A 17876-nucleotide genomic window follows, 5' to 3' on the forward strand; every position below is an offset into this window, starting at 1 on the left:
GAATTAGCCCTTAGCAGCATACTTTAAGATTCAATTTTATTTATAGGATAGACTTTTTATTGTAAATTTCAGCAAATATTAGGCATGCAGGACTTTATCCGTAGTATAAAGCAGATAAAAAATACAATGTACTATCTAACTTTTACTTCATATTTAAAACCGCTAAAATACCTACCATAATTTTTGTAAAATAAGTAGTTTTTGAGACCTACGTATTTATTTGTTTTTCCGAATCGGGACAGCGGACAGTTGTTTTTGCAAACGAAGCGATAAACCGTTTTGGAAATGTGTTAGGGGCTTATTTCACCATGTGTTAGGGGCATCCGTTTCTTTATCTTTTTATATTATACAAAAAACTGTTGATCGATTATGGCTATCAATATTTTTTCTGGTGGTTTTTGGACAACATTCTTGGTGGATTGATAACTAATTGGCAATCGTAGTAATTTCCTCTCTATTAAACTTCGTATTTGACAAAGACCCTACCGGAAAAGACCTTGCGTGCATTGTCCGCAAATAAAATTTCGCATTTCAAAATAGTCCTTTAATGCGATAGTGCTATTTTAATATAGTATAAAATATAATAATGTTAAAACAAACTACCAGTGACGATTTACTATTTAACAGTTTTTAAATGATTAAACTTGTGGTTGTGTCCTTTTAAAGAGACCTCGTTGTCGTAAATGTAAGTTTTCTCTAAAAATAGGTATTCACGTCACAATTTTATTTTAAACGAGTTCAAATTCGTGATATATTCTTCTAACTTCAAGTTTACCATGATTAATTTGGAATACAAAATGTTCTGCCCTAATATCTTAAATTTATGTTCAGCCAAATCAACGGACTATGTAGTTTGTCAGTTTTAACTCAGATGTAATTTTTTGGCAATTTTTGTAAGAAATATTGTAAAGAACATGGGAATCCATAGGCCTTCATTCAGATACTCTTTATGTTTTTATTTTACATTGAATACAGCATTGTGAGGTAAAGATTTTGTTTTAGGCCAATAATTTGTGCGTAAATGCTTTCCTGACAATATAAAATTAATTATTTCAAGTGTTTATTATTAATACCTCAGATGCTTCCAACCCATGTGTTTCATACATTCGGTCAAACATTAAATACAATTTACACAATATTAAACGTACAGTAATGACAATTTTAATCTAGTTTGAAGAACTAACTGTTGACCAAAAAAATACAGAGAAGTAAATATTTCTAGCTCGTAATATCGTTGTCAAATATTGTTACTATCCAGCACAATACATTCATTTTTGTAAGTGAAAATGTTGAAATCACGTGAGCAAAGAAACCGTAATGAATTGATAATTTTGTGTTATCGGGGTTTCTTTACGAGTCCTCGCGTTTGGTTTTGGAAACATGCTCGACTTTGTGGCATATCTATAGAATCATGTGGGGCACTTAAGGAAGTTTTGACATTCAGAATATTTTAAAAACTTTATTAAAATAAGAATTGCCGTTTTTAACATGACGTGCAATACATCACACTAATATGTATTGTGCACGTTTTCAACTAACGTTTGAATGGTGTAGTTGTTTTCAAAACTTCCTTTGTAATAAGAGATTTTATAAAAGAAATCAAATAACTCATTCAATGAAAATGTAATCCAATCATACAATCATTTATCTGATATTTATAATATAATTCAATGTATCCAGTCATTAAATATGACACATAATCAATAATGTACTAGTTATCAAATTAAAGACCTGTACAAAGTCAGTGAAATATAAAATAATTAATTCACAAATGGTAATGGTCCTGTGGTAGAACCATGATAACCAGTGAGTAGAGAGGTCTTACACCTCAACTAAACCGCTGGGCTTGAAAAGGATTTAAACCATTAGCAAATTATAACAATCTCTGTACAGCCCGTGGTTTATATCTCATTGACTCCGGTCTTTGATCTGTTTTAAGAATTAGTTCCATTTCAATGATAATTAGATTTAAACGTAATGCTGGTTAGTTGCTATTAACACCCTTTTGTAAAGATAACAATTATACTCCATTTCCATACATATGAACTAAACAGCGTTGCCTCTCGTGTTTCACTTTTTTTTAAAGCTCTGTGATTCTTATGCAATTTTTAAATAATATCACTACAATATTGAGAATAAATTATACGATTTGGGGTCTGAAATATAAAATGTTATTTAAACGAATTTGTATTATTATTCTTTTAGATTTATTTTCATAGATTACGATAGTGGATTTAGTGAGATAGTGGATAAATTTTGATGAGAAACGATTATAAAAGTAAAGGCCACACTCTTCTTTAAATCTTGAGGTTATTTAATGGAATATCTACTACAAATAAAATGTAAAATATCAGGCATTATAAAAATAAAAAATTAGTTACTTTTCTTAATTTTTAAGGCCATATCGAAAAATACGGTTCTTGAGACAACATGCAAAGGTTTATAAGAAAGAAAACTGCTTTTTACAGAAAATGTCCAACCTATGATCACTATTGTGAAGTTAGTTAGGTAATTCTTTGCAACGGAATAAAACAAAATACCACAGCAATGGAATATTAGTTCCGTCATGAACTCAAAATTGCAATAGTAACTCCTGTATTGGCAGTTTATCATCGACATTACATATTATTAAGTATATAGTATGGAACTTAATAACAGAAGCTGCCGGAATTTGAAAACTCATAGGCACCAAACGTTTCAAGATTCAACAGGCCAAAGAGTGTAAAAATTGCCACAAATGAAAGAAAACTTCCAGTATGGATACCTTTAAAGTTGTTTACCTGTATACTCTGAGACTAGGGTCCAATTTGGCCGGATCTCGGGTGTTTCATAATATTATGTTTCTTGTAGAATTATAAAAAACTTTCCTCAATTAAGAAACCATAGAGCAAACTTTTGCCAGTTCTACAGCCACAGTAGGAAGCAACATGTTCCGTATATTTTAAACGCGGAAAATAAAAATGGTATACTGACATTATCATTTTATATAATATGAAAGAAAAGTTTATGTAAAACTTCTTCTGTCAGCACGGTTCTTGCTGGGTTATCATGCAATTATTTTTAAGTACTGTATACCATTTTAAATATTTAATACTAAAATTAAAACTTATTAAAAACTATGCATTTCCTGTCATTAGGAGATACATTGTCATTGGAATCGTATGGTAAAATGACCAAAAGATTATACATAACCACAGCTAACTTAACAGTAAAGCTACCAAAAATTACTGACGGCGTCATCGCTTTGCAGATAAACTCATCTGTCGCGTAATTGTCATTGTCTGATAGAACATACAATTGTGGTTTAATTCTAACTAACAGTAAGACAAATGTGAATGTAAATAAAATATATTACCTGGAATCTGTCACAGTATATGTAAATATATAATAACCTTACCTGTAGAATGGCTGTCATATTTGGCTGGACAAACATTGGTGGATTGTCATTAGCATCTGTGACAGACACATGAACTACGGCCACACTCGACAACGTTGGCTGTCCAGAATCCCTTGCTTGCAGTCTCAACACATAACTGTTCACCTGTGAAGATTAAGAGAAGATCGTTAGTAAAATAAATATTGGTAATATAAGATATTTATTACTTAAGGTCGGTTCCTCGTGCACGGAGTGGCATTTTATAACATTACAGTCTATATTTTGTCTATATATGTATATATATATATATATATACAGTTATTTTGTGTGTTAAAAAAGTGAAAATATAGGTCTGTGTCGTCTGTACAAAGGAGTGCGATGACGGGAGTGGTGTCAGGTGTTTTTTGAATTTATTGCGCTTTAGCACACATTAGCTGTGTCAAAGTCGATGGAATGAAGAATTTGCGTTTAAACAAGGAGTGGAGTTGTAAACACTGTGGACAGAAGGCTTCATCAGCTGGTAGTGTTGCTTCCGCATCTTCCAGTTCTAATAAGTTAACCAAAGACATTATAGTTAGGGTCATGGGAGTATTCAAGAAGAAAGTGTTTGAAGATTTGTAAAGAATGGCATGTAGGAGCTAAGAAAGTCCACACACTTCATCATCGACGAGTTTGATTCTTCAAATACCTTAATGAAAGAACCAAAGTCCAAATTTTCTGACCTTAGTATAGGAAGTGAGGGCAGTGAAAAAAGTTATCTACGAGGAACTCACCGAACTACGGACAGCAACGAGAGAACTCGAGCCGTGTTCTAGAAGAAATATTATCGAATATAGTGGCCTGCCAATGATAGATGTAGAAAACATGGAAGTGGTGGTGAGGGATTTGAGTGCTGCGCTGGGTTGAAGGTTCAGCCTGCAGACGTTGCTCCCACACATCACGTACCCTCTTTCAAAGAGGCCACGAACAGTCCATCATCGTGCAGTACAACAATCATGCCAGGAAGGACCGGTGAATTGTGATAACCAGGAAGAATGGCTGACTGGCAAGGAGATAAACCCTGCGTTCCCGAGTACCAGAGTGTTTGTGAACTCGTACTGTCTATGTCGGTCTGCCCATCGACGCAATATCGCTTGATAAAAAAGGGAGAACTTGAAACTAGAAACATATATCCCGTTATATGTTATATAACTGTTTTATAACCCGTAATATACCTGACCCTCTTGGTTCAAAGAAAGATCCTATTTATTTTGGGGTCAAATGGTCAAATCAGAGCCCATCGTATTGTCTATGTCTCTCTACCCTTCAATGAGATGTATCTTGATAAAAAAGGTGACCACCTTTCACCTGCCAATGATCAATTCTACACCGAGGAGAAACAGAGGACGTTGGTAACAGCTTCCTCTGGTTTACGAATGCCTGGTTTATTTTCATTTCTTTTATTTAAGGTTAAGCATTTTCCTTTATAAATGTTGATAAATATGAAAACTAGTCAAATGATTGACCGGGAATACTTAAATGAGTACATTTTAGAAAGTTACTTTTATGAACAAGTTAATTTTAAAAATCAAATTTATGTAAATATAATAACATACATAAAGAACTTCAATGAATTTTCATTAGAACTAAACTAAGTAAAACATAAAATAAATTTAATTCCTTTTAGCAGAATTTTTATTAACGTTTTGTGTTTCATCGATGAAAATGGAAACTTTAATCAAAGACATTTTCAAATTTAATACTGTTAATGCTGTTATATTAACATTAAACTTCTAAAATCATATTTTAATTATTTGTTTGTATAAGGCTTTAGGAAAAAACATTTTAAATGAATTAAACACGACTTTATATAATTTAAACAATACTATATTATTAGGTGAAATAAACAAAAATACGTTTGTAGATAATATAGGTACTCAAACTTATTTGAGCCTACTCAGCAGTTTTATTCAAATTGTCAATAAACCAACACGAATTCAAGATGTTTCTAATCTCTAAACTTGCATTGACCTCAGGTTTATAAGAGATAAATCTTTGGATAATTTGATATAGGTGCCGTTAGTATAGGTTTAAATGTTAGTTGATTTTTAATTTTAAAAATTAAAAATTCTCACAAAACTAATTTCCAGATTATAGGCCTAATCATATTCACAGTAGGCTATACTATATCAAAAGAAAATAAAAGAAGAATTACATAATGTTAACTAGAGATGTTGTCGTTGGGAGTAAACTTATGCTTTCTTCACTTTCACGGCATTTTGTCTAGAATTGTAAATAGTTGTATAAAAAAATTAAATGAATATAATAAGAATATGAAAGCTACATATATTAGCCTCTGTATAAATGAAAACATTTGGAACAAATGAAATAAGAAGAAAATATTTTCCAAGTTTATAGGAAAAGTTTTCCACTTAAATGGAAAATAATTAGCCTAACTATAACTAATAATTAATTATTTTTTTTGTATCTCATATTATCACAAGTTTCACAAATGAAATTATTCCTGAAAATTTGAAACAAAGCATAGTTTTTTCTATTCCTAAAAATATATGAAGGATTAAAATCGATATCTTCGATATAGTTTGTCTTTTGTGACTTTTTCCAAGAGTATTTAAAAATATAATGATTGTACGATTAGTTACATATCGACATGATATAATCTTTTTACTCTAAGCAATATGGTTTCTTTAAGGGCAATTCTACTGACAAAATCTTATTTTGTATAACATATTTAACAAATATAACACGATTACGGTGTTATTCATAGATTTATAAAATGCCATTTTATCTCATAAATCAATTAACTTAGTCAAACTAAAATCAATAGGAGTGAGGGGAATTGCTCTACATTTGTTTGAAATATCCTTAACAGAGAGGAAGCAGCGTGTAAAAATAAATAGTTCTTCCCTTGGGATATTCCTTTTTTATTATTTATAAACGACTTATAAGAGTCAAAGTTTAAAAGCTAAGATTTTTATCCGATGACAATGCTGTTTTTAATTCTAATGAAAATATAATATTAGTACACAACATTTGCATAAAATCAGTATGTATATATAAAACAATATGTGTCCAATAAATGGAATCCAGTTCCTTTTGAGAAACGGATGTTACAACAATAAAATGAAAGTAAACATTAAAAAAGATATATGTAAATTTCCATTATAGAGGTTTCAATTTTTTGTCATATTTAAAATATTAAAAAATCAGAATGCTTTGATAAAATTGTGACTGCTTAGGTATAAATTAAGAAAATAGTTGTCACTGTTTTTAGGAAATTTTATATGAGAAACTTACGTGCGAAAACAAGTGCATTTCACACATTTATATTTAACTAAAACTACCATTGATAAAATCTTATGATTATAAATTTTTAATTTCAATACTTACTAGAACTCTATATTAGACGTTAGTACATTAAAAACTGCAATAAAGTATTCAATGCTCTGGTTGAAGTGTTAAGTGTAATATTAAAAACCTACAGTCATTCAAAATGATTATGCAAGACTAATTCTTAGCAAATAAAGCAAAGAAACTTTCTTTCAGTTATACTGTCTATTAAAAATATTACTAATACAGCACCTGTTTATAGATACAGTTTTGGGCCTGTCCAGGCGCGGCTCCAGGGGGGGGGGCCACGGGGCTTTTGCCCCCCCCGAGAATCAGGCTCGGATGGCAAAAATTAGGCATTTTACGCGAGACTTAGGACCTAGAACAGAGAGCGCCAAAGCGCGTGGCGGTCGGGCGGTCGCGCGGTGTGCGGCCAGCGCGCGCGCGCGCTTGGGGGCTAGCTGGCTTGGCTTGACACGAGACACCTCTCTGTTGGTGCCGCGGCCGTCGCGTCGCGCCCGCCTCCAAGAAGATGCCGCCCTCCCCCCTGCCCGAATTGTAAATTCGAATTGTTATGTTTTTAGAATTGTTCATGAATAAAATACTCTTATTGCACTGTACCATTAATGTGCCCTCATTTTTCTTCATGTAAACACTTCCCCATTCCCTGTTTTGTCATTTCACGATTTTTTTTGGGTTTTATTGCCCCTGTAAGTAGGCAACCTGCACGGTTTGCCCCCCCCGAGAAGTCATTCTGGAGCCGCGCCTGGGCCTGTCATATATTAGTGGTAATAAGTTGTATAAGTGATAACAAAGGGAACGATACAAATATTTTACAGTAGAAGAGGTTATAGAAATAAATTTTTTTTAGTTTAAAGTAATGAAAGAACTGATTAGATAATCTAATGTTTATGAAGGTCAAAAATATTTCAATAGTTTTACTTGTGATACCAAACTATATCCTAATATAAAGATGTTCCTTTTGAAATTAAAATTTTTTTTGTTGACTTATAGTGACGTACGTTTTAAACATTTGGAGATGTACAATGATTGATAATTTTTTATATTTTATTTGATTTCTTTCAAATATAAGTATAACGTTTTTTGCAATGTTTTGCTTATTATGTTTATGGTTATAAAATATATTAAAAACCGAAATAAGTAGTTTTTTACCAATTTTATTTTAAACGTAGTTTTGTTTTAGTTTCATGTATCGGTTGTAGAAAAAATCCACATTCGAAATAAGCTTTGATATATTGACATCATGTTAGTGTAGTCTGATAAGCGAGGAATACAGACGGCGCAGAGTGAACTGAAGCTCTTACCAAAGAACAGTAAGAAGCTGGACTGACATTATTTTTTATTTCTGTTTGTGTTGCAGTTCAATGCATTTTGAAACTGGGGTAGTGTGTATTCCGTGTATGTAACTTTTACTTTCCATTTGTATTTTTGCGGAATAAATCAATATTTATCAATATTGGTCATGAAATAAATAAAGGAAGTAAAACAATTTTGTATCAACACCCTGTTGGCAGTGTGCAGAAGTCGTTTCAGAGGCCATCTTGATTGTAACGCGATAGTATACGATAATCAGATGGAATCTTTCGAAAAATGTGTTCCACTCCGATGCCAGTTACAGTTACGTGGAGTGATAGCAGTGAAGAAAACTGGCCACTTGGTTTTACCCATGTCCATTGATGTCACTGTTTCGATGTCGTCTATTCCATATACTCTTGTAATATTCTGAACAATATGCGGAGATGAACATTTTCCATATGAATAACACAGACAATTACTGACAAACACTAATTTCTTCAGCATTGAAACAAACTTTAATTGTACAATAAATTTTATTTATTCAAAATGTCTTGTAAATTTTAAAACATTATCCTAAATATTGTAATATGTGTACATTATGTATTAAATATACTTACTGTTTAGCTTACTTTAAAATATACTAAGGTATTATTTATGTTTCAGTAAATAGAATATTCAGTTATGTTGATGTCTAAATACCGAAAACAGTACGAGAAACTGCTCAGGAATAAGGTGTGGAGTGAAAATAAGGGTAACTGTGCTTTTATATTAGAAATGCATATCATAAGTAATAATATATGAAAAAACGGCTAAAATGAAAAAAATTCTCTAGATTTGAAACTTATTCTTAAATTTTACATTTGTTCAACAATTCATAGACGTGTATTGTTGTTAAAATCCAAGTCGTTATTCCTTCTGTACGAAGGTACTTTAGACATGTATTTTATGGTGGTTGTAAAAACAATCGTAAAAGAACTGCGTTTTCTACGCATAATGCAACTATTGTGAGAATGGTTGAATCAATTGCCTTATACTCTTTGTCTTATGACGTTCACAACTAAGCACACCCTCTCACTTGCACAATTGAGTGCGGATGTGACAATGAGATTACACCTAGATTACACAATATTTTGTAGCTGGGTGTCTCCAATATCGAAACGATGTAAATCGTTTATTTTATGCATCTTCATGGCAGACTTTTCTGGGCCTCTTCAGACGAACTTAACTCTATATTCGGGAGTCAAGTCTGAAACGACGTCAGATCTCAGACTCTGTACTAAGAAGAAGGTGAACTGGAGCTAAACTCAATATAAAAAATCATGGTAAATTATAACTATGACACATATGTACAAATCCTTAAAATTTTATTACTATACAAAATTCTCACCTTCTCTCTATCCAAGGATGCCATGAGTTTCACAACCCCTGTGTGAGAGTCTACAAGAAACTCCTTTGACTTGTCACCCACCAGGCTGTACCTGACTAACCCGTTCTTGCCACTATCTGCATCCAGAGCAGATATCTACAGCATCGAAAAATAATACATTAGTTACAAAAATACAATATTGTATCAAAACGAATATTGAGAATGTTGTGGTGAGCGAGTTGTAAGTACCTGTATAACTGTAGCGCCCACAATAGCCAATTCGCTTATGTCAGCGCTATACGATGGCTGGCTGAACTGAGGCGCGTTGTCGTTGCAGTCTACCACAGTAATGTTGACGGTGGTGTGTGTGCTGAGAGGGTGTTCGCCTGCGTCTGTCGCCAGCACAGTCAGAAGGTATTGCCGAGCTTCCTCGTAGTCCAGAGTCTCGGCCACGCGGATACGGTCTTAAACACCACATGGCAATGTAAATACAATGATATAACGATAAAATATTTTATAAAGAGAACTCTAGGGATTTAACAATGTTATCCTCAAATAAAGATAACGTAAATAATGTCATCCCTTTAAATGATGATGACATTATTTTTCAGATTTTGTATACATTTCAAAATGTCCTTTTTTCTTAGTAATCCGGTCAACTTCTTTATTCTTGTGTAAATAATTTATTCAAATATTTGTATTTCATTACTCAAATGAAAACAAATTTTCCTATGTTTTGATCGGATAGCACAGTATAAAATGTGCGAATCTTTACGTGTGTAGTTGTTGTTTTCCAGAATAGTGGTGCGATTGTTTATAACATGCGTTTATTTTGTTTTTTAACACTTAAACATACTGAAAGCCCAAATTCACATAATATCGATTGGTAAATGATATTTTAAGATTTGATCATCACTTTTAAAATATTTCCACAAATAAAAGAAACTTATTAAGAAACAATATTAGATAATAATGTAAACACATCACTTAGGTATAATATTAAACCCAATAATAAAATCATATATAATAAAAAAAAATTAGGTCAAATAAAACTATACTGTTTGTTATATATTGGCAGAGCATATAATTTCCTACTTATAAAAACCCTTTCTTGTTTGAAGACAGGTTAAAATTATTTAATTTTAGTTCATAGTTGGTAATGAATATTAGTTGTTCAAAAAAAGAGTCACTCCTTAAATGTAATATATTTAGTGATTTATTAGGAACATAGATCATTTTTCATGCGATTGTTGAATTTTAACATAACATATAGTTAATACTCTTATCTAATACTAACACAAGATATTATTATCTCTATTGCACTTTTTTACATACTTGGTAATTAAATGTCGATAGATTTCATAACCGTGAAATAACGAGAAAAGATTGCAGCCGATAGCTAATCGATAGTGCTTTCGATAGAATATTTTGTATTATACAACCTGTTTTTAAGATGCTGTTAGAAATACTATAAGAAAACTGTGTTGTACGTTTTCCTCTGCAGAAATATTTTAAATGAGTTTTACAAACGCTAGTCTAATTATATTAAAAAATACGATAGTTTTGTATCTCTGGAATATGAACTACTTTTACTAGCTAATGATACTACTAGATGGTAAGATGAAATTTTTAAAAACCTACAGATAAAAATACTACATATTTATACATTAACATGTTTTTATTAAATGTCTGATGACAGTTGAACGAGAAACTTTACGAGACACAGACTGCCTACGCTGAAATTTTGAATGGTGTGTATAGAATATGTATTTATACAATATGTAGACGATTATCGCCTCTGTAACCTTATTCTGGCCTTTCCCATGGGTCACTGGCCTTTGTGAGGATCTTATCAATCACAAAGAGGAGGGTCGATACGGTATAGGGTAGACGGTACTAATATAAATGGTAAGGTCCCAGATAGGATTTCTAACTGAGATCCATTGTCCGATTCCCTGGCCCGTGAAGTTCTCTTCGAAAGAGATAGATTTTTAATGTTTCAGAAACAATTATATAACTATCTCTAATGTATATAATAAATACATTTTATAATTCAAACAGTAAATTGATTATCCGTGCATGACAACATTGATATTAGAAAGTGATATTGATGATACTAATTGTATAAAATGACTAAAAATAAAAGTTATATATATATATATATATATATATATATATATACACTATAATAATATAAATTAAATATAAAGTTTATACTTTCAACTTACCGGTGCCCGGTTCAATAAGGAACTTCCCAAACTCATTCCCAGCTATTATGGAGTAGACTACCGCCATCTGAACGCCGTCCTCCAGGTAGGTGGCAGACACTCTCGTCACCTCGGTACCGACCGGAGCATCCTCAGACACGAGAGCGTGGTAGGATCGTGAGCTGAACTCTGGAGGGTTGTCGTTGACATCAACTACCAATATTTGGAGATGGGCGAGGGAGGACAGTGGTGGATCTCCCAAGTCTGAGGCTTCAACGGTCAAGGAATACTTGGCCTTTAGTCCTTTGTCAAGAGGACGAGCGATCAGCACTAAACCACTCGCTGGGTCAATAGTAAAGTATTCTTCGTCTGTACTAGGAATTGAGTAGCGAATTTTCCTGTTTATCCCTGTAAAACAAAGTTATTTACTGTTTTTTACTTTATTAGCAACATTTCTTGTCTTTGAAGGAAAACATATTGATTACAAAACTTTATTTGTTTTATTTATTTTAAGCTCTAGTTATTTTTAAAACTGTGTTAAATGCATTGAATAACTATAACTTGATTGTTTTTAATGTACGAAGAATTGATCAAAAATTTATTTTGAATCCACTAATTTTAATTTTGTAAGACAAATGAAGCTATTATACAATTTACTTACCTAAGTCAGCGTCAATGGCGTGTAAAATGGTAACGAAGCTGCCGACTGGATAATCCTCGGGGATGGCTGCGGTATAGTTTCGTGTAGGAAACGTGGGAGGGTTGTCATTGACGTCATTCAACATAATTGTCAGCAGAGCGGTACACTCCCAGCTAGGACTCTCGCGGTCTTGTACATGTGCAACCAGACTGTACGTACCAACTGTTTCACGATCTAATGGAAGCGCTGTTTTCAACTCTCCTAAAGTGCAAGAAATTACTTTACTACGATAAATGTGTATACATTAAAATTATATTAGTAGAAACATGAAAAATTTGAACTGAAAAGTTTATACTTAGATATTGTATACCTAGTATTATTAAGTGGCAGTTAATGGTAATATGAACTTACCAGTTACTTGGTTAAAATAAAAATGTGAGGCGTATGCACCCGTCAGATAATATGTTAACTGAGGATCCAGATCTGGGTCTTCAGCAATTACGGTCAGTACTGTCGACCCTGGCACTATATTCTCCGCCACATCCACTTCTATGTTCGATTTTTGACATTTGGGATAGTTGTCTGAAATATTAAACAAGCATAAACTGAATTAAATGTCTAATTATACAACATGTTAAGGTGGTGCATTATATCTTTGGTGAATTTATTATGTGTACTTTTATACTATTTTATTTAATACTCTTAATCGTTTAAGATAGTTGTATACTTAAAGACATTTATTATCATTCCAAGAAGTTTAAGTATAAAGTATGGATTAGGAAATGTCTAATCAAGTCAAATTTCAAACAGTTGAAGATAATTTTGTCACTTTTATAATATATGTCTGAGTTGGGTTGCTTGAGGGCGTGACAAATGTTATTTATTTACGACTTTATGTATTAACCATAGGCGTAATTTGGGGGTGGCAAGGGGTGGCAGTTGCCACCCCAGAATTGTGGAGCCCGGTATTTTGCCACCCCAGAATTTTGAAGTAAATGTCTAAATAATTTACATATAACTTACTTAAAACTGGAAAATACAAGTCTACCAATAGGGAACCTTTTAACTTTATCAATTCTCCATTAATTTTGCTTAGTTTAGCACAGAAAGATAGCACGTCTTTTAAAAAAACTTGTAAATCATAAACTTAAAAATGAAATATTGGTGTAGTAGAATTTACGAAATGAAATAAGGAACATTAAATGCGTGAAGAGCGAGAATGAGCAATGTAGGCTGCTTCTCGTCTGCCGTCTGGAAACGGCAACTCTGTAATACACAGTTGGCGAGGGAGATTTGGCAACAGGGCACCTGTTGTAGTATATTGTCTTTACAGCTAGAAGCAGACAACGTCTGTCGTTGTCCCGCCTGCCTACTTTAAACCTTACTCCTCAGTAGATGTATTCGATTAGTGCAGTTGCAGTACGATGTGAATTACATTTCAAGTGAACCGTCGTATGATTGCATGGACTAAGAGATGGTAAGTTTAGTTCAGTTATTTCTTATTTCGTAGGTTAAACTTAGGTGTTGGTCAGTTTCTGGAGTTTCCCCATCTTTGTTTACATCCAACTAGGCCTAATGCTGAAAAATAGAAAATCTTTTTACTGACTAGATTTCAATAAATGGCCCCCCAAAAAACATAACCTCAAACTTCTAACTTTATTAGTTCTGCCAGTTAGTTCTGCATTGTTACGGTTATGGTTTTAGTTGTTTAAACATTTTATAGGTGTAATTGGTTGGTTATAGGAGAAGTTTTTTGCATATATAAGGGAAGTAGCTTGTTTTATAGTACGGTATGGAATACTAGGTTTATTTTTGTTTGTTTGGCCACCTAAATGCTTTTACCGATGTCATATAACCTCACATTTAACGCAACACTACTTTAACCTATATATGTAAAAATAACAACGATACCATCCAATCACCTGAAATTAAGTAATTTCGCTTATACCTCTAATTAGGTTTATGTTACTGTCATTTTAATAACTCCCGCCTTCCTGTGTTTGACAGCTGTTTTTGCAATGCCGTGGCTGTCAGGCTGCAGACGTTTGTGTCGAAGAGCCAATGACTAAAAAGGTCATACAAAAATAATTAGTAAACATCCAGATCTTTTATGGTCTTGCAATTATTTAAAATACATGTTTTACAATCAACTCGTAGAGTAAGGCACTAAATGAACTTTATCTTTAGGCAAAAAAAGATTATGTGTAATAAAAATACCAGATTAATAGCAAATTTTAAACTATTTCGAAACCTGGTAATGTAGGCAGACTTGGGTTTTCGTGTACGCCTACAGCTTCTTTAAGTACAGTTTACAGTATGCAAATAAAAAGTATGACTGTTTTACTCATTGGCTGTTTAGGCTGTGTTTATTCCGATACAAATTTTACACAAAATTTCCCAAAATTACAAAAAAAAAACTTTGGTAGATAAATCAAAATAAAGTAAAAATGAAGAATAATGGTTTTCTTAAAAACACCGTTTTTGAGATATCTACCATTTTGTTTTATTAAATTTTTATTTATATCTCGAGAATGTTTTTGACCGATTTAACTCAAAACTTGGCATGGTTTTTATCTAATACAATATCCATATTCAGAAGAATTACCAATTTAATTCAATCATTAGTTTCAAAATGATTGCCATTTAAAATTTCTTAACCTAAATTGTATGAAAACCATAAACTTGAAGTGAAATGTCAGGGCATCTTTTTTGTTGCCCTTTCAATCCCCTATCAAATGGTACGATGTCAAAACAAAGAGATGAGAAATAGTGTCACACACAATAGCGCCCAAAATCAAAAAAATTGTGCAAAGCCTATGCATGTTATATTAGACTTGTATTAATTTTAGGTTTTAGGACTCTGTGTTCTAGTAGCATTTTGCCATTATTTAAATGTTCTTTTGCTATTCTTTAATGGGGTTTTTTTCAGGCTCAGAAGAACAAAAAGGGCAGAGTTCGTTGCTGTCCTACTTTAGCTCAGGCCCAGCAAACAAAAAGAAAACGGTTAGAAGATGAACTACCAGAAGGAGTTGTTTTGGAACATGAACCAGAACCGGCTGTAGTAGACGTTTTAGATTCGTCATCGGCTCAGTTAACAACCACAACTACAAATGAAGATACCACAACTACTCCTACAGATGAAGTGCAGAGTCCTAGCTGTTCCTCTAGTTCATCTGACCAATTGACAATCACTGTAATTAATAAACGTGATCCTGCTCATGGCCCAGGTTTGGCTAAGGCGTTTTTTAGGGAAGGCTCATTCCAACCACGAGAATTAAATTTCCCTAAAACGGATGGTAGGAAATTTAGGCCAGAGTGGTATAAACTGTATCCTTGGCTGGAATACAGTCCTCTAACTGACAAAGCGTTCTGTTTTGCCTGCCGTTCGTTTTACAGCCCAGAAGAAAAAAAATGCAGAAAATGTATTTACACTCAGTGGGTTTTCCAAATGGAAGAAAGCTGTAAAAGTATTTGAGAATCATGAAAAGAGTAACTCGCATCGAAGTAGTAACACTAAACTCAGTTCTTTAAGAGAAGCCGACAAAAGTGGCACTGTTATTGAAAAAGTAAATCAAAAGTATTCAGAAGAAGTACAAGAAAAAACAGATTGTACTTAGAGGCTTTGTGTGAATCCCTGATATTTTGTGGGAGACAATCTATTGCTCTAAGAGGTCATGACGAATCTACAGATTCAAAAAACAGAGGAAACTTTTTGGAGCTGATGAGGCTTCGTTCCAAAGATAATAGTTTAGTAAACAAATTCTTTGTAGAGCATCGCAAAAATTTTCAATATACTTCAGCGACTTTCCAGAATGAGCTTCTGTCCATAATTGGGGAACAAATTAAGTTGCACATTGCCAAAGAAGTTAAAGATGCAAATGTTTTTGCCATTATAGCTGATGAGACCCAAGACATAGCAAAGCACGAGCAAGTAGCTATTGTCTTGAGACATTGTTAATGATAAACTAGAAGTTCATGAGTCGTTTGTGGGGTTTTTACCGTGCTAGAAGAAACTGAATGGCGATACACTGGCAAATGTACTTAAGGACGTTTTGATTTCACTGGACTTGAATATTAAACATCTGCGTGCTCAGTGCTATGATGGGGGCTTCGAACATGAGGGGTCCCTACAAAGGAGTGGCAGCTAGAATTATACAAGAAGCCCCCATGGCAATGTACATTCACTGCAATGCACATATATTGAACTTGTGCATTGTAAGCTGTTGCACAAGCGTGAATTCAATAAGAAACACCTTCTTTGTGCTTCAAAGTCTTTACAACTTCATTGAGAAATCAACTAAAAGACATGCTGTTTTTGAAAACATTCAAAAAAGTGCAAAAAAGCTTTAGTGGTGGAACAGCAACATTGAAGTCTTTGAGTGATACCAGATGGGCTTGCCGTGTCGAAGCAGTGCGTTCTTTGTTAGATAATTTTGATGCCACTCTTACGACACTACGAGAGATTTCTGAAACAGACCCTGACAGTGGTGGACAAGCCAATGCTTTGTTGAAAAATATGGAGGACTTCAACTTTGTATTTGACCTTCTATTACTCAGGAGAGTTCTAACACAATGTGACATACTGTCAAAGACCCTTCAGTCAAGCAGTGTGACCTATGAAGTTTGTGAAATCTGTAAAAAAAAACAGCACACCTTGAAGTTTTGCAATCCTTCAGAACAGATGAGTTTTTCACCAAGTTGTTCAATCACTGCACAGAAATTGCTGACACGTGCGGGTTTAGAGCTGCCGAGTTGCCAAGAAAGGGCAAAATTCCCTCAAAAATCGGGGGTGGGAGTAAAGCTCCATTTGAATCTGTACAACAGTACTACAAAGTTTCAATCCTCTGGCCAGTTATTGATATCCTAAGCGAGGAGATAGAGGCCAGGCTTCAAGAAAACAACCTAGATGTACTTAAACCACTTAAGCAAAGTTCTAGGTGGAAGTGATATAGACACAGCCAGTGTACAGTATGTGTGTAAATACTATAGTTTAGACTATGACATTCTTCTGTCTGAACTAAACTGTTTTAACAGAACGGAGGAATCAAGAAGCAAAAGTATCCAAGAAAGAGCTGACGTTTTTGTACAAACATCTTGAAAAGTGTGTTCCCTATGCTTTTTGAACTTTTTCGTTTGTACTATTACAATTCCAATGAACTCGGCATCGTGTGAGAGATCCTTTTCATGCTTACGGCGGTTAAAGACATATACTAGAAACTCTATTGGCCAGGAGAGGTTGTCTTCGTTAGCCCTTTTGGCTATTGAAAAGGAGTGTAGAAATAGACATTTCAAAAGTAATTGATGACTTCAATTCAAGCCAGAAGAGAAGGCTTCATTTTGTTTAAAACTAACTTGTGGATGCAGTCTGGTTACATAGAATAAAGTGAAATTTTGTTTGATCATGTTTACTTGATTTTTCCTTTTATAAAAAACAAACGGGCTGGGCACACATAAATTAAAATTGGGCACACTTTTGAGTTGTGTGTGAACAATAATTACCTCACTTGTGGACCTTGTGGTTTAGTTAATAACTCAATTCATTAAAAATTATTGTTTTAGGCTAAATTGTTAGCAGTAAAAATTTTTGTAAAAATAGCTTGAAAAAGCTTAAAATACTAACAAATTTAAAGCCAGTTTCTT

The 17876-nt window shown here is 33.4% G+C and overlaps 1 protein-coding gene across 1 annotated transcript in view; it reads right to left on the reverse strand.

The window, feature by feature from the left end:
* The window catches only part of LOC124357498 (fat-like cadherin-related tumor suppressor homolog), a 107479-nt gene that overhangs the window by 14322 nt on the left and 75281 nt on the right, over positions 1-17876 (reverse strand). The window contains exons 30-35 of the mRNA XM_046809351.1: positions 12648-12818; positions 12258-12497; positions 11618-12004; positions 9639-9853; positions 9411-9545; positions 3398-3541 (exon numbers count right to left, since the gene is read on the reverse strand). Coding sequence (XP_046665307.1) covers positions 3398-3541; positions 9411-9545; positions 9639-9853; positions 11618-12004; positions 12258-12497; positions 12648-12818 — 1292 coding nt within the window. The remainder of the gene's footprint in view (positions 1-3397; positions 3542-9410; positions 9546-9638; positions 9854-11617; positions 12005-12257; positions 12498-12647; positions 12819-17876) is intronic.

This window comes from Homalodisca vitripennis, chromosome 3 (assembly GCF_021130785.1).
Source record: "Homalodisca vitripennis isolate AUS2020 chromosome 3, UT_GWSS_2.1, whole genome shotgun sequence".
NCBI lineage: Eukaryota > Metazoa > Arthropoda > Insecta > Hemiptera > Cicadellidae > Homalodisca > Homalodisca vitripennis.